General features: G+C 37.4%; 2 protein-coding genes across 5 annotated transcripts; both read left to right on the plus strand.

Annotated features, from left to right (window-relative positions):
• The first annotated feature begins 3441 nt into the window (after nucleotides 1-3441).
• Nucleotides 3442-11855, plus strand: LOC136696964 (polypeptide N-acetylgalactosaminyltransferase 6-like). Of its 2 annotated transcripts, none has more exons than XM_066671783.1 (11): nucleotides 3442-3672; nucleotides 4364-4834; nucleotides 6173-6345; nucleotides 6664-6813; nucleotides 7074-7308; nucleotides 7705-7822; nucleotides 8874-9074; nucleotides 9308-9445; nucleotides 9675-9776; nucleotides 10859-11029; nucleotides 11525-11855. In XM_066671783.1, exons 2-11 carry the CDS (start codon nucleotides 4365-4367, stop codon nucleotides 11669-11671), a joined length of 1905 nt encoding a protein of 634 aa, XP_066527880.1. In that variant the 5' UTR covers nucleotides 3442-3672; nucleotide 4364; the 3' UTR covers nucleotides 11672-11855. The 2 variants fall into 2 exon arrangements, with proteins under 2 accessions (XP_066527880.1, XP_066527881.1); XM_066671784.1 differs by having other exon boundaries at nucleotides 3443-3672; nucleotides 9314-9445; nucleotides 11525-11853.
• A 774-nt stretch (nucleotides 11856-12629) lies between these two features.
• Nucleotides 12630-24902, plus strand: g6pd (glucose-6-phosphate dehydrogenase). Of its 3 annotated transcripts, none has more exons than XM_066671685.1 (13): nucleotides 12630-12671; nucleotides 14907-15028; nucleotides 17178-17215; nucleotides 17302-17410; nucleotides 17488-17705; nucleotides 18893-19051; nucleotides 19363-19488; nucleotides 19735-19828; nucleotides 20345-20531; nucleotides 20958-21193; nucleotides 21486-21562; nucleotides 21873-21965; nucleotides 22806-24902. In XM_066671685.1, the coding sequence occupies exons 1-13, from the start codon at nucleotides 12650-12652 to the stop codon at nucleotides 22894-22896; spliced, it is 1572 nt and encodes a 523-aa protein (XP_066527782.1). In that variant the 5' UTR covers nucleotides 12630-12649; the 3' UTR covers nucleotides 22897-24902. The 3 variants fall into 3 exon arrangements, with proteins under 3 accessions (XP_066527782.1, XP_066527783.1, XP_066527784.1); XM_066671686.1 differs by lacking the exon at nucleotides 12630-12671 and adding an exon at nucleotides 12694-12828; XM_066671687.1 differs by lacking the exon at nucleotides 12630-12671 and adding an exon at nucleotides 12702-12828 and having other exon boundaries at nucleotides 14912-15028.
• Nucleotides 24903-25155: the final 253 nt, after the last annotated feature.

Consider the following 25155-nt stretch of genomic DNA (forward strand, 5'->3'; position numbering starts at 1 on the left):
TATGACATGATGGATTGTTATGTAGTGTATGTAGTGCATAGCTGACTGCAAAACAATAATAAAATTGAGTGCTATTAAGTGTACAGTGCCTTGAAAGAATAAGCATCGCTGCCTGGACATGAACATCTTCTCATTTTAAGAACACACAGATTTCCATAGGTGATGCTGTTTGTCTACATACAGTTTATTAGAAGCTTATACCATTTTCATATGTATTTAAACGTCTGTGTTTTGAGGTTCAGACAAGTAAGTATTCACAAATATTAGAGGTACCACTTATTTCATAATGACTAATAATTACTACCTGTGAGTGGTTAGAGATATCTAAGGGTAATTAGCCAGGCTGTGAAATAAAAGTAAAGACTAAAGAGATAATGATGCTAATGACAATATTCCAAATGTCAAAAAAGTGAAGAAAAATGCTGCAATAAAATATATAACACATGTTCAAATGTCCAGTCGTGCAGGATTGGTTTCAATGAGAAGAAAGAGAAACACATTACACAACTTAGCACTCCATTCACAACTCCCTACAGTCGCGGTCGCTTGAAATAGAGTCAAATATAATATCCTTATTGGCAGTGGCCTGTAGAACTCTAAAATGTGGTTAAGTCACGGGTGTGCAGTCTGTATTAAAGACAATGAAAAACTGGCACAGTATTTTTATTTTTTTATTTTCAAGCCTTTACAACATTTTATATCTCTATATATATACACACACACTCACACCCCACACAAACATTGGCTCACTCACACACCCAAATCTTTATAAACTTGTTGGCAGAATGGGCTGCAGAACCCAGGATGCATGTCCTCGCTGTAATACCCCACAAGTTCCCCACGTCTCCCATTCCCAAAGCAGCCTGTGGACAACAAATAATAAACAGAAGCATACTTTTAATATTCATATATATAATATTCCTTATCTTGTTTGTCTTTTGAAGTTCTTTGCACTCTGTATCATAACGAATGCATATTGCTTTGAGTCCTTGAAAAATGCTGTATAATTAAAATATATTTATTATTATTATTATTATTATTATTGTCAAAGCCAGCAACACTGCTTTTGACTGCAAAATTCCATCAAAATCTGATCATAAAACATTTATTTGTCAACTTTTTTGCAACCACTGGCAAAAGAAATTATTCTCAAACTTCATACGCAGTTCACAAACCCAGTAAACAGTCTTTATACGTCTCTCTACAGCACAGGCAGCGCTCCAGTCCATACACTGTGTGAAACTGTTGTTTGTATTCAGTAGAGTTTCCAAGTCACAACAGCTGTATGTGTCGAATTTGAGAATTAAGAGATTACCACCTCTTCTTATAAGGAATACAAACATCTTAAAATAAAGTTTACTGAAATACAATAATGCACTTTATACTTACTGTCAAACTACTGAAAATGTGCTTGGGCCCAGAATGACTGTCTTCCAAAACAGTGTCCCGGAAGAGGCGACACACCAGTGAGAGCTTTAAAAAAGCTTGGTCACCCTCTTCCAGGACAACCTCTAATAGAATCTACTCCAGGACCATAAGGGGCATCTGTTAAAGACGTTACAGAAGAGTGCAGACACTGTTTTACAGTTTATTTAAATTTAGTGAAACAAAAAAGCTAAATATAAATTTACCACAGAACCTACATTCCAATTAATTTATTAAAACAGACCACAGTTTTCTCATTTGTGAAGGCTATTGCACATTAAGCAAAATGAAAGTTGAAATGCCCAGTTCAGCTTCAAGAACAGACACAAACACCTGGTCAATGGAGACGGTAAACATTCAGTCGCCTTTACTGTTAACAGAAAAAAACAAGGTGAAATCCAGACTGAAATTAATATAAATACTATTTAACAATGGACCATGTCTAATTTGAGCTTATCAGATGCTGTAAATAACTGCTTTTAAGTCAGACTAGTTACACACTGACGTGCCCTTATAAATTCAAATAAACCATCAGACCCTGAACGCTCCTCAGTCTTTCCCTTCTTGTGTTTACTGGCCTTTCCTTGTACATTAGAGCTCACCATTCTAAAATACAGCTGGAATTTAAATTATGTAAGCTAACTGAAAATTAGGTTTATCAGCTACATTTACAAACATTAAGTTGTTTGCAATACACCAATCAAACAAAAACAATGTAAATAACTCAATACAACGACTTGAACAAGTGGTCTCTCCAAAATGCAAAACATCACAGTACAATGTACAATGTGTCTGAGAGAAAGCTGCATGTATGTGTAAATATTTTTGTTTGAGTAACAGATGTGTATATACCTTGCAGGTGACATGCTCCCTAAAATTAACCGGCACTACCACCTACGGAGCTGTGGGATGTCACTCTAACAGACAAATGACAAAGTTTAGAATGCAGTTTAAAGCCTTACTGGAAACGTATCCTCAAAAAAGTCATAATCAGTAAATAATCATAATCTGAAGTAATCACCTGACTGAAGTCAAAAGGCCAATCAAGGGCCATGTAGAGTGCATACTGAAACATCCCATAGATACAGCTCAGAACATTGAACACTGAAGGGTCAAAAGTGGCCTGAACGTGGGCTGGATGAAACAATAAAACATAAAAGGAGATTACAGTTTATCTGTGATATGAATGTTCATTGTAACTACATTTGTGAGCTTTTCTTTAAGTCAAAAGTCTTGTTACTTACACGGAGGCAAAATTATAGGCAAGTTTTTTCTGTGTGTAATTAAGTAACTCTGTTACTTATTTGGCAAAATCAACCACATACATCACGCGTGCCGCAGTTGAATATTCGTGTATTTATCTACGACACTACTAGTACATACTGAAATAACGAATTTATAACGTGTTCGTGTATGTAGCAAAAACACTAACAACGAGCTTTGTAATTATACTTACAAACTAAATGTTTTTACTCACCGACATAACGTGCGCTGTTATTTTCTCCGTTAAAAAATTCTGTTTGAGAGTTTTTTGGGCGCGAGCGTGAACTGTGTTCAAATTCACGAGGGTAGGGAACGATTTCGGACACTACCTTAAAATAGTGTACTATATAGTGACTAGAGCACTATTTGGGACATAGAAAAGTCACTGGGCACGGGCGTGGCTTCTGACGTGGTGAGAGGGCGGGGTTGGATGTGGGCGGGGTTGGATGTCCAACTCCGCCTTCCTACAGGCTGCAGCGAGAGGCTTCTCGGCTGGTGACCTGTCAGGGTGTGTTACTTGCCTTAAGCCCAGATTGGCTTCAGAGACATAACTTACTCCTAACAAATTTAATTGAAATATTGTTTTCAGAAATTACAATTCACATGAAATGCACAACTAATTAAATGATATATTGCCCCATAAAATATATATAATTGTATGTATTTATTCTATAAAATAAAGATAAAATTAGTATATAAATATAAAATAGTCAATAAAGAAAAGAGATCTTGGTAAGATACTTCAGTCTATAACTGAGTCAAACACTGCTCCGTTGAGTGAAGGCTCGATCGAACAAGGTGTAGACTGAAGCGGCCATTTTGTGTCTTCTCGTTTTACTCTTTAGAGACATCACACTGTCAAACCTGAGACTGTAGCTGCCTCCAGACTGAGTTAAAGGAGTCTCACCTGTTCGTGCTGCCTGAAAAAGTTCGACTAAAATATCACGGAAGGAGTTTACCAGGCCATACCTGGTTTTGGGACAGGTATCTAGCTACGTTTTCACTGAATTGACCTGAGCTCACTTTGAGAGTAAGGTCACAAACACACGGCGCAATTCGTCGCTTGTTATAGAGTGTCGTTAATTAAGTCGAATTCATATACGTTTATTTAGACATCTTTAGCTATCTATCTAGCTACAATCTCTATATAACACAATTCCCAGCCATGTCCTTCATGTTGTGGTGTGTTTCTGATTCAACAAATGCTTCATGTATCTTATTTTGGCGCAGCTTCCCAACGGTCATATTACTGGCAGAGAGTGTTTAGTCTGCTCTCTCTAACATTTACTCATCTCCCTTATTTCTTAAAAAGATGGTTTGGAATTAGTTTTATTGGCCCTTTTAAAGTTAACACTAATAGTTTAGATTTTAAATAAATTTACAGGATGCACATATAAATGGTGTTTTAATAATCGTAGTTTACAGTCTTAAATGGCCCACCTTGTTCAGTAAATCTTCAGCAGTACTACATTAGTGAGATGATGTGATAAATCAGGTATATGTTTAGCAGTGTAGGAAAAGTGCAGTGCAATGTTGGAGCCTAGGACAAAGACGAAAAAAACACTGATGTCTGCTGATTGGTTTAGATTCCGGATTGAAAAACGGTGTAATTTGTACAAAGCTTTTAAAAGGTGGCTCCAGAGCAACCTAAATATTTTATGCTTTTTCTCCACAGGATGCACTGGCACTTTCGGAGAAAACCATCACTGCTCAAGCTTGTGCTGTTAACTTTAACTCTTCTCACTATTTTAAATGCATTGCTGAAGAACAGGAGTACCAGGGCATCCTCTAATCCAAACCTGCACGATCTGTCTCTGAAACGGAGACATGTTATTCCAACTTCAGCAGACCATTTGCCTTTTCAGATTGGAGTCCCTTTTTCATTGTCACCAGAGGTTCCTGTATTGAAAAATTCAAGTTGTCTTTCTGGGTTCTACAGCCTGGATGAGCTTAAGCCTCATCTAATGAGACCACCAGAGGACCCTAAGAGTCCCGGTGCCAATGGTGTGGCTTTTATTCCTAGCAAGTTGAGTCCAGCTGAACTTGGAGAGAAGCAGGATGGTTTGGCAAGGAACCGTTTTAACCAGTTTGCCAGCGACCGCATCTCTGTGCACCGCAGCCTGGGAAATGACACCCGTCCCCAAGAGTGAGTATTGTAGAGGGATATTAATGAATAAATTTAAAATGTATAGTTTGGTAAAAAATCTTCCTCAAGATGTAGCTACTCATCAGTACTACATATTTTGCTTATGAAATCCCTGTGTTTGTGGATTTACAGAGCTAATGGAAGGTTTTGAACTTTGAAATGAGACACATAGCTAAAATTAGAGTAGGATTATTAGCCACAGCAATATATGAATTTCACCTGTATTTTGTCCATTTTATTTATATCACAGATCTGTGTCAGACACCCTGTTAGCCAGTCTGCTTGAGCACTTGTCATTTTAAATGTGCTTCACAGCCTAAAACTAGTTTTTTTTTAATGTATACTTCCCAATGTGGGTTATACAACTATAAATGTCTTTTAATTCTGAATCAGGTTTATTGGCCAATTGTGTTGGTACAAGAATTGTGCACAGAAAAAGAAAATGGTAGGATAGTGTTGACATCCCAGCCTGAGTTATACACACTCACAAAAACTTGTAAACATGAACACGTGCATACAGAGTCGAGGTATGAGTCTTAAACAAGTTGAATGGATCAGCCAAATAAATGGTTGGTTAAAACAGTTAAATAAATAAATTAATTATTAATTTGCTGCATGTGTTCATGAATGTAAATGTGTGAGAAAAGAATCTTTTCTGCAGTGTGATTGTATTTCTCCTCCTTTTGCTGGAGTGTCTCTCTGTGGGGAGGAGCTGGAACAGGTGATGATCAAGGTGTGTTGGGTCAGCCATGATTTTCTTTGCAGGTTTTCTTTTTCTGGAGGTTGGGCAGGCAGCCAGTCAGATATGTATGTATATGTTCTGTCGGGTCGAGGTGCAGGCATTCTCTGTGCAAAATGCATAATGAATGTGCATCTGCTGAACCTGCTTTTTCATTTTACATGTCCTACCACTTTATGGCTGAGTTAATGTTGTTTCCAGTAGCTGCCATTTTATGATACTAGTGTCACTTTACTCTGGAATATTTAGTAGCAAGGAAATTTCACGACTGGACTTATTGCACAGATGGCATCTTATCATGGAACCATGTTGGAATTCACTGAGCTCCTGGGAGCAACCCCTATTTCTCAAATGTTTGTAGAAGCATTCTGCATACCTAGGAGCTTGGTTGTATACAGCCGTGGCCGTGGACGTAATTGAAACACTTGAATTCAAGAGTGAATTTTGGCAATATAGTGTATGTGTTCAAGATTCTGTAAGCATTTAATATAGAACAGTAAAATTAGGTGTAATTTAAAATTTTATTGTGCCATATTTTACAGTTCATGTGACTCTTACGGCAAAGGAGAAATATCTTTAATTGTGCTTGTCTCTTTAAGGTGTGTGCAACGCAAGTTTCACCACTGTCCACGTTTGCCGGACACAAGTGTAATCATTGTGTTTCACAATGAAGCATGGTCCACTCTGCTCCGTACTGTCTACAGTGTCTTACACACTTCTCCTGCCATCTTACTCCGCGAGATCATTCTGGTGGATGATGCCAGTACCCAAGGTGGGATAGAGTAAGCAAGGTGTTGAAGAAAATAACAATGTTTGCTCCTATTTCCTCAATTCACTTGAGCTCTTAATTCACTTGAGACATTTAGCTGTTCAAGATTGCAGTGTTTAAATCCTACTGGACTTTTTAGGATTTTTCTTCTTTATTTTGGTTCTCCACAAAAGCTAACCCCTTACTAATACTGTAAAACTAATTATCTTTATACTTGATGTTAACAACATACCATAAAGTATCAGATTTTGAACCAGTCTTGAGAGTTGAAATATGCTCTCAGTCACCCACATTATATTTCCTTTAATTTATTTCCTTTAGATCATCTGAAGGCTCCACTGGACTTGCATGTACAGGCTCTGAGGATTGTGCGTGTTTTCCATCAAAAGGAAAGAAAGGGTCTAGTTGCAGCTCGGCTGTTGGGGGCCCGTGAGGCTAAAGGGGAAACACTGACCTTCTTGGATTCTCACTGTAAGTAGGTTATGGAAATCAGCCTTACTTACTACACATAGAGGATGCCTGTAATAGTGATGTCCAGTGCACTGGTGATTTTCTTTCTCTGACACAATTGGTAAACTTGGTATCTAATTTGAGATGAATTATGTCAAAGTATAGATATAAAAATGAGGCTTTCAGTGATGTGACTTTATTTATTATTATTATTTTATTTTTTTTGTAGTAGAATTTATCCTTGTCTTAATCCATTTCCAATCTGTTTAATCCATGCTCAGGTGAGTGTTTCCACGGCTGGCTGGAACCTCTTTTGGCTCAGTTACTAGAGCACCCCAAAGCTGTTGTGAGTCCTGAAATTGCAATCATTGATCCAGACACATTGAAGTTTACCAAGCCACTTCTCAATGCCCCTGCCAGAATCCGTGGTACATTTGACTGGGAACTGAACTTTGACTGGGAAAATATCCCTGAATCCGAGGCACTAAAACGGAATGATGAGACTTATCCTGTAAAGTGAGGATATTTTAAATACATTTTAACAATTGTGTATTTATAACTGCCCTCCTTTTTAAATACAGAGCAAGCAAACAGACTATAAATGACTATAGATATTGGATATAACTGACAAGCTACAACCAGTGCTTGTATGTGTACAAACATTGGGGAAGTTAATTTAAAGAGTAATATTAACTTCTTGCAAACTGGAATGGAATTCCTTACCATGTCCCAGCGGGAAAAAAAGTTTTTCACCTCTGAGTTGTTTTGAAAAACCAAGACTGAAATGTACAAAGTGTTAGTTTGAGAAGAGAGAGATTTGTCTATGGTGTTCATGTCAGCATGTTTTAGCTGCGAGTTGAGTTTACTGCTTTGGAGCCTTTCATTTGGTTGTGTTTTGGTTTTGTGTTTTAGGACTCCAGCCTTTGCTGGTGGCCTGTTCTCCGTCTACAAAGATTTTTTCAAACACATTGGAACCTATGATGACCAGATGGAAATTTGGGGTGGAGAAAACATCGAATTGTCTTTCAGGGTGAGACTTTACCTACTGCTTTAGGCATTATTTTAATGGCAATATTCGAGAACATATTTTACAATGTAACCATTTTTTCAAGATTTTTATTTTCTTTCATTTTTCTGCTGAAGATTGAACATTGTTGTGACACAGGACTTTTCAATGCAATGTCACTCTTAATAAGAGCACAGTGAACAGACATCTGCAGTCTGTCAACACTGAAAGATTTAAAGCAAGCATTAACTGATTAAAAATGGGGTTAAATAAAGAATCACAAATTCTTGTGAAGTAAAAAATATTAACATTTTAAATTGGATTTGATCAAATTGGCTGATATTTGAAAAACCCTTTGCTGATTTAATGAAATTATAACTTGAGGCAAGTACTAAAAATGACTCCTTTTAAGCAGTTAATTAGGTATCTTTTAAAGTGTTAAAAGATGAAAGACATATTAAATTACTCATAGGACATGTTTATTTTAATCATTTAATATTATATTTTTTGTAGATATCCATTTACAAGCATCACTGTAAAATCCAAGAGTGGTTATTAATTTCCACCCTGGACCAGTAATACATTTAAAAATAAATGCAGTTATTATTTTATCAAATCAGCAATCAGATTAGTATTTATTACTCACATGCATTTGTATTGATTCTCTTTTTTTATATCATATGACCCTAATAACTCAGTCCTGAGGACAATCTGTTGTTAAAACAGCCTGGAGCTGTATTTATCTGCACCCAACCAACGAAAATGAAGAGAGGGAAGCAGGGAAAAGCAGCGTATGAACTGTGAAGTCTTAAGCAGAAGCCCACATTCATTTTGCATGAGACCATATATTTTGTGTGCTTTGATATTTTGCTTTAAAATAACCTTATTGCTGGTTCGTGTGATAATTTTTGTGCAATTTATGTGTTTTCGTAAAAGCTCCATTTGGAAGATGAAAAATTGGATCTTCTCTTGCAGAGTTTCACTGCACTGTACTCTGAATTTACGCGGCATGATTTGTGTTTTGACTGTGGTGATCTGAGGCCCGGTGCTAACTGTATGTGGTCTTGTCTTTCAGGTGTGGATGTGTGGTGGTCAGATAGAGATTGTTCCTTGCTCTGTGGTGGGTCATATTTTCCGCTCTAGGACTCCCCATTCCTTCCCCACAGGCTTGGAAGTGATTGTGCGCAACCAGGTGCGGCTGGCTGAAGTTTGGATGGACGACTACAAACATGTTTTCTACCGCCGGAACAAGAAGGCTGCTTCTATAGCACAGAATGTGAGTGTTTGTATTTTAAATACTTATTCTGTTTGGTACTCTTATAGTCATTATTTAATTTGCACTCTGATTTCATTATTACAACATATTTGTTCATTTTAAACTCAAAAAGCATAATGTTCAGTGTACCTTTTTTATGAATCAACACTAAGCATGTGTTTTAATATTCTGCTATTTTTCTGTTCTGAATTTGACAATGTCCTCTCTTCTCTTTAAAATCTCTTTGCATGGAGTACCAGAAGTCTTATGGTCACATCACTGAGCGCCTAGAACTCAAGGAGCGACTGCAGTGTAAAAATTTCTCTTGGTACCTGAACAATGTTTACCCAGAGGCTTTTATACCAGAACTTGCTCCAGCTCTATTTGGCTCGGTAATGCTGAATCAGATGTAGCACATTATCATTATCTTACTCTTAGGGTTGAATTTCAACTTGGACAACAAGAAGTTACATTTCTGACATGCTTTCAAAATTATTGAATTGCCTGTTTGATTAATCCCTTGAATTGACCAAACTGAACAACCCTAAGACTGTATGAGATTATAGAATGTATTTTCTTTTTTGTTGTGAATCTCTATAACCCATATTGTTGTGTTTGAAGCTAAAGAACATGGGCTCACACACCTGCCTTGATACTGGTGAGAGGAAGCCTTTAAGGAAGGCTTTGGTCATGTACCTTTGCCACTACAGGGGTGGTAATCAGGTAAACTCGTTATCTTCTGTGTTTGTCTAAATAATTTTATTTATCTTCAGCAGTGGTTCTCAAACATTTTAGACCAAGTACCACCCATTTTCAAACCAAAATCTCCAAATACCACCTATGAGTCTTATCCCAGAACATGTTCTTCCATAAAATTATAGAGAGGTTAATACTAAACTGAATGTTTTAAACACAAATACATTTATGAAAAACTATGGAAATGTTTTTGAAAGAAATAAAAACAAGAGGTCAATTTAATATCAGTGCTTTAATAGGCTATAGGTAAAAACAGCACTTTTTAGGACTCCAATGATGTGAAGACCAGCCACATTGTTTTTCTTCAGCTGAGTGTTATCTTCTAATTAGTCTTCACATGAAAAGAAGTCTCACTTTGTGTTTCTCTCTATTTTTGCCTCTGGAATTTGTCATAAAAACCTTAGGTTTTCAGTTATTATTAAATTCCATAATTAAGCAGTACATTTTTCTAGGTAATTTTGTTATGCGTACCACAGTTTTAGAACCACTGATCTAGAGGTACAAAGTAACCTGATCTTATAGGGCCGAGGATTTGTTGGCACTGCTCAAATAAAATGAATGAATTTAAAGGTGTCAATAGGTGGTATGTCACCCTTTGCAACAGTAACAGATCAACAGTTAGATTTTATGTGAAGTGGAAAGGCTTGGGACAAGATTTTGGAACAAACCTTAATGGATTTGATGGCATGAATAATGACCTATGTCATATATAATACTTTTCTCTCGAGTTAAAAACATTGAGCTTGAAAATTGAACATCTGTAAACTGTGTAGTATAAAGGGGCTACATTCACTTATTATAAGAGATTTTAGAGCCTTTTATTCAATTTTATTAGCCATTATTTTTTGTCATATTAAATATACTTATGAGTTTATACGTGAGACCGAATACTATAATTGCACAAGCATTATCTTCCTTATTCTTAAAAAAAAAAAAAAAAGCTTGGTTTATATCTAAACTTGTACTTGCTGGATGTCCAAACCTGATTACAGATAATCATAACACAGCCTTCTAAACACTAAAAAAAATCCTCTCTTCCAATCCCTCAGCATTTTGAATACACTGTGCAACAGGAGCTGCGTCACAACACTGCCGTGCAGTTATGTGTGCATGCAACAATTGACCCAGAGCCAGTTCGCATTGAGCTATGCAACTATAAGGGTGGTAGCACTGTCCCAGCCCCACAACAGCAGTGGAACATAAAACTCCTGTCACAGCAGGTACAAATGCTTAAAGGTTGATTTGCAGTTTTTCTAATATTATAATAATAGTATTTCTACCTTCAGAATCATTTGTGATGCTTCAGTGGCCTGTAGTGTTAAGAAAAGTGCCTCAATTGTGGAATTTATTAAATATATTTTCTTTATAAGTTGGGTTTCCGTGAGGCAATATGTTTGATAATGTTTTTATTGGCTTGCCATTTGTTTTTTGGTGGTTATTTGAATTCTTGTTTACACATTTGGATTCTGTTCAGAATTTTGACATCAGTTTTTCAGTATAAGAAGTTTGTTTATATTTCATTTATAAAATCAAATACAAAGAGGCTTGTCTTGTCCAGTGTAATGGGTTTTATTTGAAAGATCTGTGCCAGATTGTAAAATTACAATGAAAACATTATCTTAAAGAATTACCAATGTTGTGTGTTTTAAACAGAAAAACTAAAAACAACAAAAATTGTGATTCCAAATTTTTGTACAATATCTGTTTGTTTCCAGTATTATCTTCTGGAGAGTGAAGTGTTTAAGAAGTGTCTAACAGAAGAGGATGGTAAAGTCATCATGAAAACCTGCAACCCTGCTGACAGACACCAACAATGGATATTCAGCTCCTCTGAAATCAGCAGGGACTCTGAAATCAAATGAGACTCAGAGGGACCAAATAATTTTTGCTTGATGTGATCTATTTCTGCTGCCAAAATGAGATATGATCTTGTGTTTTGTTTTGTTTTTCCCACAGAATGAATGTTTATTTGGTCCTTGTCAGATTTGTGAATTGCTGAATTCTTTGCATAGTTTTGATCACCAATAAATGTTACATACACTTTCAGGGAAGATGGCTTCTTTGAGTCTATAAGCTGACATTAACAAGCGAGTCCTATGCAAAAGATGGGACACACATGGGCATGCTTCCTTGATTTATTTAAGTAAACACATTTACACTACATAGGTTTTTAGGGAAATTATTAGGTATATTGATTTTTTTCAGGAGTGTATACAACAAATTAACAAATGCCTTTTGACCAGGTGGTGAACACACAAAGCAAGGTTTCTCTGTTTAGATAGATAACTTAAGCCCCAATTCAAGCCCGTCCAATAGGAATAAGAGCTGAGGGATATTCTTATTGGAAAGTCCTCATTTTTTGGGCTTTAGTAACTAGCTAACTGAGAACTCCTAGGGGGGTGGTTTCCACAAAGCAGTTAGCTGGCAAACTTAAGCCCACATTTAAGGACTGTCCCAAGGTATCTCCCTCAGCCCTGTTCCTATTGGACAGTCTTGACCTTGGGCTTAAGTTAACTGGATAAACTGAGAAATCCTGCTTTGTGGAATCCCCAGCGTGCACAAATATTTGTGTACAACAATATCCTAATAAGTGTTGGTCTGTTGTGTAGATATATATCCCTTGTTGAAAGGGAGCACCTAAAGTCTCTTGTGTTTTCTGAAGTTATTATATGTATTACAGGGGTTCTGATACTCTGCACTGTAGCTAGAGCATGTGTCTCGTCAATAATAATACTACAATCTCCCTTACTCGGTCCGTGATTGGCGCTCAGGACCCGCCTGTTAAGCCCCGCCCCGCTGCTTTTCTGAAGGCGCGGGTGACGTCAGCGAGGTGAACGGGGATGGGAAGTGGAGCGAGCGCTGGTGAGTTTCTGTTTAAACCAATAATATCGTCCATTTCTGCGGAGTCATGTTGAACGAGGAAGCGCTCTTAAAGTAGTGTACAGTCCCTGAGCGCTTACTTCCACAGCTATTCGCTCCCCTGATTCTGACCTTCTGTGTTTAGCAGTGACGGATAGATGTGAGTAGTTCGCTTTTTTGCGATATTTACAGACCATCCCCGTGATGTTACCGCATCTTGATCCACCCAGATCCTCTAGCTGACTTTACTGGTTTCATCTGTGACCTGCTGTAGCACTGTCTGGTCCTGTGGTGCAGAAACCCAGGGAGAATTGCGGGGTTAAGTGTAGCCGGACCGGGCGAGTGAGCCTCTTTAAATACGGGATTTACCAGAGGCTCTTATAGGCTAATAGCCTTATAGGAATAACTTACAGAAGTATTACCGTACACTAAGGGGGTTAGCAGAATAAATATATGTAGAATAGTTGAACATACAGCGAGACTTGTGTTTCCTTCCTATTTCCATATTTATTTGTAAGTATTTCCCTGTTCCACCTTAAACGCTGCAACAATTAAAGTTCATTTTAAGGTGGAACAGAGCATTGGAACAATTGGGGGATGATGTAAAAGGCTCAGTTGTAGAGAAACCCGGATAATCACAATTAATCACAGTAGTGTTGGGAACCAGACGTCCAAGATGTTCCTCTAAAAATACTTCAGTTATTCAGAAAGGTTTGAATAATGTACTTTTTAAATAGGTTTGCAATACTTATTTTAGCCTGAAATGCATTGTATAACTGGTTTGTTGTGAAATGTTTAATTCAGGATGGAAATCCTCACATTAGCCCCTGATTTACCGACACCAATGTTACATATAAATCTCAAGACACTTTTAGGTTCACTTGTGTTTGGATAGTAAGTAAAATGCCTATATTTGCAGACATTGTGACCATTGACTCCCAACATCACCACTGTAAATGAACCCATTTTGCATTTATTTTAAAAATGTCATTGTTTACAGGACCTGAATAATGTAAAAATCTGTGAAGATCCTCACTGACAGGAATATACCTTTTTAAGGTTCATGGGTTGAATGTATCTGAACATGGTCTTCCAGTGACATTGTTAATGTGTTTGTTATTTGCACCAACGAAGAACTGAACACAGTTACCCAAGGGCTGCCGGGTAGGCATGTGTGTTTATACAGACATAGATACTCAGTTATACTCTTCATGCTGTGACTTGTGTTTGTGTTTTAGTGTAAAATGTTGTTGACATTGATGAATAGTAGTCATGTGTTTTACATTAACAGATGCGTAGAGCTTTTGAACCAAGTAGCATGGGTAAGGAACCAAACTGGACTGTAATTAGTGCATATGCAAATCTTGATCACGCCTTCTCATTGTGTTCAAAATTGAAATTAAATCATGTCTCCTGGGTGGCAAACTATATTTGTGGTTTGTATACACAATTTTTTTCCTCCTTGATTTATCTATTAATCTGTTCCCTCTCTTTGCCACTCAACATATAGTGGGCTTTGGCAATCGCATCCCTCTCGAGATTTGTGCATGCACAATTACACACAAGATTTTGCCCTTGTTTTTGTTGTGGATATAGGGTTTAAATCAAGATCTTAACTGTTGAGACTTGTTAGAAGAATAGATCATTTTACTGCTGTCTTCCACCTTCACAGAGAACCAGAACTAGACTAAATGTGGAATTAAGTTTGCATGCTTAAAGTTTGATTACAGGAAGAGATTTAAGAATGGCAGGTTTTGCCCATTTGCTATTAATATGTACACATTAGTGTTCTCTTTAATAAACACTCTATTAATAGGGAGATGCCTATGATTCCAGATTCCACTTACAGAGCAGGAATGGTATGGTTATTCGTTTGAGGAAGAAAATAATAATTGATTAATGGATTAGCACATTTTTTGGATGTCTCTGTATTTGACCTTGTCCTAGAATACTTATCATTAAACACTTTGACCCATCTTTGCTGTAAATGGCCTTGATGTGGCAGGTTGGCTGATATTGAATAACCCAGGACATTCCATATTACTTTCCTGGAACATCTGATGGTGGAAAACGGCAGTGAAATATAAAGCAAGGACTATATAAGCATTGACAACATACCTTTTATAATTTTTGCCTGTATGATGCATGACCAAATAACCAGGATGAAGATGCTACCTGTAACAATATATTAGAGTAGTCTAGAGACACCTTTTAATCATTACCTGATGCTCCTTGCAGAGAAGATGGACGCCCTCCCCCTCTCTCGCTCAGAGGTGTTTGGGGAGCTGAGGAAGGAGCTGTATGAAGATGAGGAGTTTCACCAGTCTGATGTGCATATCTTCATCATCATGGGGGCTTCGGTGAGTTAGAATAGTAGTTCCCAAATTGGGCTGTGTGCACAGCATTAAGGCAAATGTATGAGATACATAATTCAGGTCAAACGTTTCACATTTCTTATGATAAATGTTCTTATCTTGCAGCTTTAGTGCAACCGAACGTCTCAGTTGCCTGGTTTGTTGTTGCATTGTTTGCGAGGGGGAAGTAAAGGTTAGATTTAGCCATCAAGGAAAGGATTTTTAAAAAATGTGACAAAATGAGGAAACAGGCTTTATTCACAGTTCTGTGGGTTGAGTAACAGCATATCAGTCCAGTGGTGTACATTTCACGGCCTTGGATTCTTATTGGTCAAATATGATGACAGCAAGCCACATGTTGGCTAACTGTTATGAAAGTGTTGTGGGGTTGTGTCTAGTGGGAAGTGTGCCTTACACAGGGAACAAATTATTAGAGGACAATGGTGCTGATATTCAGTGCTGATATTTTGAAAAAGTAAAGACAATCCTGGTTTTGTCATTGCATGATTCTTGGATTAAATAACACCTTTTCTTTGAGTAAACAAATGTAAGCCAGGTTCATTTTTTTTTTTACCCTTTCTGTTTTTCCTATCATCCAGATATCTCCAGGCTGTTTGTGTATACCGTATGAGTGCAGTAAACCGTCTCCACATAGTGGCCTCCCTCTGTTTGTTGTATTTCCAAATAGGAGTGGTGTGAGTGAGTCAGATTGTGCTCTATCACCCCTAGTCAGCATGTTTCTTTCAGCAGGCTTGAGTGAGAGAGGGAGGGATGGAGGGAGGAGGGGAGGAGAGGTCATGGCTTTGTAACTGTAGCATTGATGGCTTAAGCTTTAGCACAGTGCTGAAACATGTAGACATATGGCTTAATGTCAGTTACACAACATTTAGACATAGTTTATCTTGCAATTCTGCCAAATCTCTTACTTCCCCTACATATTCATGAGCGAAACAAGTTTGGTCACTGCGATTGTTCTCCAGTTTTCTTGTTGACAGCTGTGGTGTAGCTGGGCAACTTTGCTTGCTATTTGCATTTTCTCTTAGAAAGTAAAATAAGAATAAAACACAGGTACCTACATTTCTGACTGGCCAATCCTGTTATGGCTTATTAGATAGAACTCTATTGTGTACAGGCTTGGTTGGTCTTTTTTTAAGGAGGAAGTGATAAAGTGAGCATGTGGGTGGGGTATTATCAGTTCAGGAATACGGGTGGAATGCTGCCCCAGAGGAATTGATAATGCACTTAATAACTGCTGTATCTAGATGTTTTTAGACGGCAGTATCAGTCCTAGAAGGCCAGCGTCCAGCAATGTTTGGCTAATCTTTCCCCTCAAACAAACTTTACTCAGATTGCCAATTTTCAGCTCACAAACTTGTGTGTTTCTGAAAAGATAAATTGCCAAACTGAACATTTCTTGATCATTAGGACTTCTGTGTAAAGTATATGCAACTCCTCTTTAGAGCCTGAGGAGAAGAATTCATGGATTTTTTTTTTTTTTTTTTTTTTGGTATGTGTTCTTTCAACCATTTTAACTTCTAAGGTTTTGGGAATAAATGAGCAGAGGGCAGAAGAAAACATCACATAAATGATACAATTTCTTTTATTTTGTGTGTGTGTGTGTGTGAAATCACAGCAAGATGTTGCCCTCTATCTTTATACATTTTTTTTGCTATCCTCCCTTTGGGTATTAAGCTTGCAGAAATTAAGGCAAAGAAGTGGAGTCTAATTTGTAAAGTCATCCTTACCAAGCACAGAACCCTTTGGTAAAACAAACCATGACTAATTGATTATTTGTCTGGTGTTAAGCTATGCCTCACACACATATGCAAAGCAGAAATGCACTCCATGGTTGTTAGAGAACAGGGTGTGATTTTATAATCTTTTTATTTAGGTCAGAAGATAATTGGCTGTTATATTCAGATTAGACTTTTTTTTCTGCAAAGGAGTGTTTGATTAAGTGATTATATATATATATATATATATATATATATATGCATGCATGCATGTAGCATCAGCATCATTGGATCAATAATGATTTAAGAACAATTATAAAACCTTATGCAGTATTAAGACATCTTTGAACGTATTGCTTACTTGTTGGATTAAGCCTTTTTCATAGCTATCAATACAATATGATTGTCTTTTTGGATTTTAGGGTGATTTGGCCAAAAAGAAGATTTACCCAACTCTTTGGTAAGAAAACTCTTGTGTGTCTGTAGCATAATATGGTTAGATATTACCTTACATTAGGTAGTACATTATCTATCTCTTTGTCTCAGGTGGTTGTTCAGGGATGGTCTCCTCCCCGAACAGACATATTTTGTTGGCTTTGCACGCTCTGACCTGACTGTGGATGCCATTCGTACAGCCTGCCTTCCTCACCTGAAGGTAACTCTCCCCCTGTGTGGAACTGAATTTAGTTTTGTGCTAAATGCCCTGTAATCACTGACAGTTCTGTTCTTCAGGTCGCAAACACAGAAGCAGACCGTCTCTCTGTATTCTTCAGTCGTAACTCCTATATAAGTGGGAAGTATGGGGATGAGGCTGCATTCTCCAAACTGCATACTCACCTCTTGTCCTTACCTGGAGGAGCGGACGCCAATCGCCTTTTCTATCTGGCCCTTCCACCCACTGTGTACCATGATGTCACCAAGAACATCCGGCACCACTGCATGAGCTCCAAGTAAGGAACATTCACTCAGTGTTGGTAACCACTTATCCAGTTCAGGTTGGGGTGGGTCCTGAGCCTACCCAGAATCACTGGGCGCAAGGCTGGAACACACCCTGGAGGGGGTGCCAGTCCTTCACAGGGCGACACACACTAACACATTCATTCACACACTCGTATCTGTGGATACTATGGACAAGTTTGCTTGTGTAGTTTTGCACTATGAGTGCTATGAGACCAGTGGAAGCTTATACCGCACTAGTCATAGACTTATAGAGTCATAGTATTAGACGTGTGGAAAATTAGATGGAGGGTCTGATACTTTAAGCTGACCTCTCTGTCAGGGTTCTGTTAGTTGAGCTCTGATTTTCACTCTTTACAGCCATGTACATGCAGTTTCGTGGATCGTTTTGTGTTGGCTCTGGTATTGGTCCGACATGAATCCTCCTTCTACACATCATGCCAACATAGCAGATTTGATTGGTCCTTTTCCATGTCAGTCAAATTCCTTTTCCTGCAGTAGTAGGCGTTTCCTGTCCACATTAAGTGCTGAAAGGTAAACGACTCTTCCTAGAGTGTCTGACGACGTGAGAATAATACAGCACCGATTTGTGGTAACTATACGACAAAACCATAACTCACTTGCCTCAAAGGAAGTTGCATGTATTTTTCAAAATGGCTGCATAGTTCATTCACTGAGATGGTATTTATACATAATTTTATAAATGTAAATACCAAAGTGTATATATATATTTTTGGGGTCTATTTTGCCTCACTATATTGTGCATCTACAACTACACCATAAAATATATTTAAAAATGTTGCTTGAACATGTTATTACAAATTAGATTGTATTAATAACATAACAAACAACTTTAGTCAGGTAGTTTATGAAAATTCAGACGTCCCCATGTCAACAGTTTGGCAAGATGTCACTAAAAAGTTTTCTTTCCTTAATGGAAATCAATAATTAACATCTAATATACTTGCTTATGTCAAAAACACACATTGGTTGATTTAAAACTTTGAACATCTGGAACCCATGTTTCGTGCAAATGTGTTCTTACTAGGTATGTAGTATTTCATTGCTAATTGGCAGGGATGGTAAATACTTGTAAGATACAATGATCTGCTGATATATTGCTTTTAAAAGTTGTGTGTGGTCTTATATTCTCTGAGAAGGATTGTTAAATGAATTGCAGAGGATGGAACAGAGTGATTGTAGAGAAGCCGTTTGGGCGTGACCTGCAGAGCTCAGAGGAGCTGTCCAATCACCTCTCCTCTCTGTTTACTGAGGACCAGATTTATCGCATAGACCATTATTTGGGAAAGGAGATGGTACAAAATCTCATGGTGCTCAGGTAAGCCCATTATACTTCCTATATTTTCTTTATTTCAATCAGCTTTTTTCATTCTGCTTTTTTGTTTCTCATTTTTATTCTGTCTCTTTTGTCTGGATATTTTTTAAAGCACATTCACCTACCCTTTTAAGACACTGCGCTCAGGCCTTGGGCCTCCTCCATCTCATCTGAATTTCATTGCTTGTCAAACCCAGCTGTTGTTTCTGCATAATGTTTGCATTCAAATTGTGTGAAAGCTTTTGTCAGAGAACATTAATGGAGTAATTACAATGTTGTTCTGCTCTTCCTTAAAAAGCGTCTCTCTCTGCCAGGTTTGGGAACAGGATATTTGGACCCATATGGAACAGAGACAGTGTGGCCTGTGTGGTTCTGACATTTAAGGAACCCTTTGGAACTCAGGGCAGAGGTGGATATTTTGATGACTTTGGCATTATCCGGTAAGCTGAATTAGGCTCTTATTTCAATGTAAAAGCAAAATTACTACAAACATTCCTCGCTGTGATGTCCGCAAACTTAATTAGCAAGTGCCTAGGTTTCCTCTCCAGTTGAAAATAGAGCTTTCTCATTAAGCTTGATCCCTCAGTATCCAGGAAGTGTCCTTTGGATATGAATAATGCATTCTGAGCTTATTGAACTACGTGATTTGCTAATTGATATTTTAATTCCACCCCCTGCATTTATAGAGATGTCATGCAGAATCACCTTCTGCAGATGCTGTGTCTGGTTGCCATGGAGAAACCTGCCTCCACCAGCTCTGATGATGTCAGAGACGAGAAGGTAAGCAATATGCCAGGAAATTTAGTTTTACCCAGCCTTGCTAAACAAGTCCTCAGGGACTAATCTGGCCTCTCCCGAGGGTCATGTTGTAACCATTGTAAAATTACTATTTTTAGTGATTTTCTTCAGTCTTTTTCTTAGTTCCTGACGTTTTAGTCTTTTACTACTATCAGTTTGTTATGAAAAAAATATGTAATTTATGTACTTATGAATGTTTGGTACATATGTGAAACACTTTGAATCACTAAATGTTTAAAAAGTACTGTACATAAAATGTATTATTATTATTTATATTAACGATATATGGAGATGAAGCCATACATCAAATTATATATAGATATATTGCAACTCAGCATTCATTATGAAAGAGTATTACTTTTTAAAACGTAAGAAAAAATGATCAATTTAATATTTGTCTCCATTATAAGAAAATATCTTTTTGCAGAATAGGAAGGTTCCATTAATGCACGATGGAGGATAAGGCGTAAGTCTATTTCTCTTTGTCACCTCCTGCAGGTGAAGGTACTGAAGTGCATAGCTCCAGTCTCTGTCTCAGATGTGGTTTTGGGCCAGTATGTAGGGAACCCAGATGGAGAAGGCGAGGCAAAGTTAGGCTACCTAGATGATCCTACAGTCCCTAAAGGCTCTACACAGGCTACATTTGCCACAGTTGTTCTCTATGTAAGGAATGAACGGTGGGATGGTAAGCAGCAAAATTTTCTGTGTTCTTGTTTGTTAAAACTATTACTGCCAGAACTGGGAGTGTGGTACCAAAGAGCCTTTGTTCTACCAAACTCCACTGGACCTTATATAGACTTGTGCGAACATGTAGAACTGAAAATAATATTTAATGGGCGCAAAACGGTTTAGAAGGCACGTATAGCCATTTAATTTTGCTTTACAATGCTGATCTCCTCAATGAAGAAGGGTTTAAAGTATATATTTTAGGCCTCGTCCTTCTCTGAAAACCATGGTTAAATGTCTCAGACAGCATTTTTATTGGTGACTATTGCATAACTCAAATTTTTGAGTGAGGTAGCCTTTAATGTCTCTAAACATTTTACATGTCTGCTTCCTGTTGCCACAACAGAGTGGAATTTCCCTCTAAATGCTATATCTCTACCCCCAGGTGTTCCTTTTATCCTGAGGTGTGGAAAAGCTCTGAACGAGCGCAAAGCAGAGGTGCGGCTGCAGTTCACAGATGTGCCGGGAGACATCTTCACTGGTCAGTGCCGCAGAAATGAGCTGGTGGTGCGCGTTCAGCCTGACGAGGCAATCTACGCAAAGATGATGAGCAAGAAACCTGGAGTGTACTTCAGCCCAGAAGAAACAGAGCTGGACCTCACCTACCGCAGCAGATACAAGGTGAGATGATTTAGTTGGAAAACCTATCAGCTGGAAAAGCTTTTATTTGTTGCATGTGTTTTAAGGAAGGATAGCGTCGGCACATTATAACAGGACTTTAATATGTAATTATTTTTTAAGAAGCAATATCTGTTCAGAGTATACACTTTTTTTCTAAAACTTCTGAACCTGCGGTTAGTTTGATGTGTCGTTAGTACGCCTGAAGTATTACATGTTGCCTATCAACATTGTAAAAAGCCTAAGATGAGAACATTAACCTACTGGGCAGAAATAAAACTCCATCTGTCCACAGGATGTCAAGCTTCCTGATGCGTACGAGCGCCTGATTCTGGACGTCTTCTGTGGGAGTCAAATGCATTTTGTGCGCAGGTAAATCTACTTCAGCGGCTTTATTACTCTACATTACTTTCTTCATCATTTATCAAAATGTAAATGATGTCATTTAAGGGTTATTTTGAAGTGAATTTAAGCATTGTATAGAAAATAATTAACACCAGTTTCTGTGCACTGATGGTCTTAAGGGTCACAATGAAAATGTAGCCATTTCCTAAAGCCAGCGGTGAACTTGCATGTCTCTACCATAGCAGGGATCCTGCATGACTCTAGAATGGTGAATTCCACATTTACCCTTTAAACAAAGCTTTCAGTGTTTGACCATTATTTTTTTTTCTTTTTAAAGTGATGAACTGAGGGAAGCCTGGAGGATCTTCACCCCACTTCTTCATCAGATTGAGAAGGAGAAGATACCACCCATTAAATATAAATACGGAAGGTAAAATTGATCTCCTTTTGTGAAACAATTTTGTATGCAAACATTTGTAGACACCTTAATACTGATTGAATTCAGGTCTTTTATGGTTCTCATAGTTTCTACTACCCCTAAATTAAAAATCACAGAAATTGCCCCAACAATTTAAATGATATTCACTGATGAAATATGCATATGTCTGGTGCCTTCAAACGTATAAATAGGACTGAGGAAAACAAATCTCCCCAGTCATTTGTCATGTGCCTTCTGAAGGACTGGGGGGAGGTTGCAGTCCTTATTGAAGACATACCCTGAAAGTTTTTAAAACAACTGCAAAACAGTGAAACCTTTTTTTTCCGTGAAGTGAGCGAGCTCCACCTAATACCTCTGAGATGAGTTGGAGGTGGCATATATGATCCAGAACGAATCACCAACATCCATACATGACCTCACTTATGTTCTCAAGGCTAAGCTGTCAATTCCTGAATTAAATGTTCCAGGAGCTAATGCAATGCTTTCCCAGAAGAGTACAAGCTGTTACTGCAGGAAAAGGAGCTAAGCTTCCTATTAATATACTTCATTTCATTAAAGAACAAAAGTTGGATATGCAGGTGTCCACAGACTATTGGCCAAATAGTGTAAGGTTATCCCATAGTCAAGTTTCTAATTTAACCGTTTGTTTTAGTAGTGGATATTTTAAGAAAGGCATACGTTCTAGTCTGTTCTAGATATTCAGTGGTTTAGTGTTCTGATGTAAAAAGAAAACAAATCAGGAGCCTTCTGGACATTTTCTGTGAAATATACAGTACCTGAAACATAAGTGTTATGCTGTGATGGTATTTATTCTTCCTTCTTGTGTTTTAGCCGAGGCCCTCCAGAAGCAGATGAAATGGTGCAGAAGGTGGGTTTCCGCTACGAGGGAACATACAAATGGGTCAACCCCCACAAACTGTGAAAGCACAGGGATAGGGGCACGAGAAGAGGACAGAAGAACGAGTAGAATTTAAATTTGTGTGTGTGTGTGTGAGGGGAAAGAGAAATGTATAGGAGCCTTCGGGTACATGGTGTTTCACAGACAAAGATGGCATGGAGAGCAGTCACATACATTCTAGGTTTAAACTATTATTTAGGGGCATAAAAGCCATTTTGAGCTCATTTTAATCTTGAGTCATGATGACTCCTGTAAAACTGAACAGCTATAGTTACATACAGCATAACTATATTAGTTATTACAAGCGGCGAAGAATAATCGGCATCTGTATGCAGGAATGTGCCTGCGTCACTATATGCTTGTGTAGTCTTAATCATTCTGATCATTCCTACAAAGAGTTATTGTATTCAACTCTCATTCCTCCAGCGTTAAATACATTTCATTCCAAAACCCTGGTCCATAAGTAAATCTGATGGCACTGAGCTGGGAAAAAAAAGAGGTCTTAAAATGCTTTTTCTCTAAAACTATCATAGAACATGTAATTGTTTGTGGTTTAATTTTCATAATTCTACAGATATTTACAGACATTACCAGATAAACCAAATTTAACAGTGGGAGCATTTCAAACTGCTAGTAACATTTTGTAGCAAGTAGTACTTGCAATCCAGTCTCATTCAGATGTTTGCATGTTTTATTGATTTTGCTTTTTATTAAGTACAAAGAGAGAGACACTCTCAACAGAGAACACACTTTACATTTTATTGCACAATTATTTCTTGAATGTTTTTCTTTATTTAAATTGTGCATGCAAGAGAAATACAGGAGCTCCTTTGCAAAGCTAGCTCTCAAACCGTGAGTGGTGATACTCAGATGGCATTTGAAATAGGAAGTGTTTTGCATTTGAAGTAGGAATGGGAGTTTAAACAGAATTATTGCTTCCCATGTTTTCAGACCAAAGCAGCCTATAAAAGCATAGTACATTTACATCATACAAATATATATATTTTTAAATATATATTCCCCTTTATCAAATTAATGGTAAAAATGCATGTTTTTGTGCTTTAAACTTCTGTATTGAAGTTGTAGTGGATATTTTCAAATGGAAAATCAACAAAAAACATGACTCTATGTTGGTAAGAATATTAAAGGGGTTTCTGCATAATTCTAGGTAATGTTCAGTCACTCAATGTTTTGTTGTGGAAATGTTCATATCAAGAATGGTTTTAAATGGTGGTTACAGGAACAGTTGATCATATTATCAAAGCAAACCAGTTGATCCTAAAGTTGTCTTTGTGATTGTGTGTATCGACTCATGGCCTCTCATCTGAAAACTTTCCATTCAGTACCATTCTGTTCTCTGATAAGGCATTTCTAATGTCTGTCACCTCACTAGACCCCATCACCCTTCTCACACACACACTATTCAACTACAATGGTGCAATTTGCAGCAAACCATATTGAATCACTTCTTTTATGTCTTAATGTAATTATGCAGCTTTTATAAATAAACTGTAGGTTCCTCTATGAAGTAAATTGCAGTGCATTGGGGAAAATGTTGCTTGTGGCATAAATAGATGTGTATCAAAAAGATAATATGTAGTAATAAATATTAATGTATTATTTCACTATTCCATTGTTTAAGCCTTGATCAATTCTATGACTTCTTTCTGACTTGGGCACACTTTAGAAAGACTGGCAAATTCCTTCACTTTTACTTCAGCAAAGACATAGTATCATAGGGTAAAATTGACCAAGTATTTTCATAAATCTATAGAATTTTCTTAAATTTATTTCATAGATCTGCTATGGACGCTTAAATACATCGAGCGAATGCTGTGGGCTCTTTTTTTTTTTTATCCTTCAATGTTAATGAAAAAGCACATTTTACTTAAAATAGTTTAAAACAACTGTTGTTCTTCTCTTGTACTTTTTAAAGGGTTCTGGTTGTTAGTTGTTTGGCTTTTTTCTTAAAATATTCCTTTTATTACTTAGATAACTATTTTTCTTAATAAAGTTTGGCTATGATTACTCATGAATGTCTGTATATTTTTATTAACAGCTTCACATGTTGTACCCAAAATAATGTGGACATGTGCAGGAATTAAACTGGCAGTTCACAGTGCCATTCTTGAGAGGGCTTACGTTCCAACTGATTAAAACATTTCAGAATGCACCCCTGTAATATTGGAGGATAAGAGCCTGGACATGTTCTATTGTGTCAAGGTCAGCTTTTAATGTACAGGCTGTAATAAAAAAGTTAGATCACAAACAGTACTTTGTCTT

Source organism: Hoplias malabaricus, chromosome 5 (genome assembly GCF_029633855.1).
Source record: "Hoplias malabaricus isolate fHopMal1 chromosome 5, fHopMal1.hap1, whole genome shotgun sequence".
NCBI lineage: Eukaryota > Metazoa > Chordata > Actinopteri > Characiformes > Erythrinidae > Hoplias > Hoplias malabaricus.

Coding starts and splice junctions, on each gene's coding strand:
- g6pd (XM_066671685.1), top strand. CDS start 12,650: ATGGGAAGTGGAGCGAGCGCTG. Junction 17,411..17,487: donor CCTGCCTTCCTCACCTGAAG/GTAACTCTCCCC, acceptor TCTGTTCTTCAG/GTCGCAAACACAGAAGCAGA. Junction 19,829..20,344: donor ATGATGTCAGAGACGAGAAG/GTAAGCAATATG, acceptor CACCTCCTGCAG/GTGAAGGTACTGAAGTGCAT.
- LOC136696964 (XM_066671783.1), top strand. CDS start 4,365: ATGCACTGGCACTTTCGGAGAAAACCATCACTGCTCAAGCTTGTGCTG. Junction 6,346..6,663: donor GGATGATGCCAGTACCCAAG/GTGGGATAGAGT, acceptor TATTTCCTTTAG/ATCATCTGAAGGCTCCACTG. Junction 6,814..7,073: donor GACCTTCTTGGATTCTCACT/GTAAGTAGGTTA, acceptor ATCCATGCTCAG/GTGAGTGTTTCCACGGCTGG.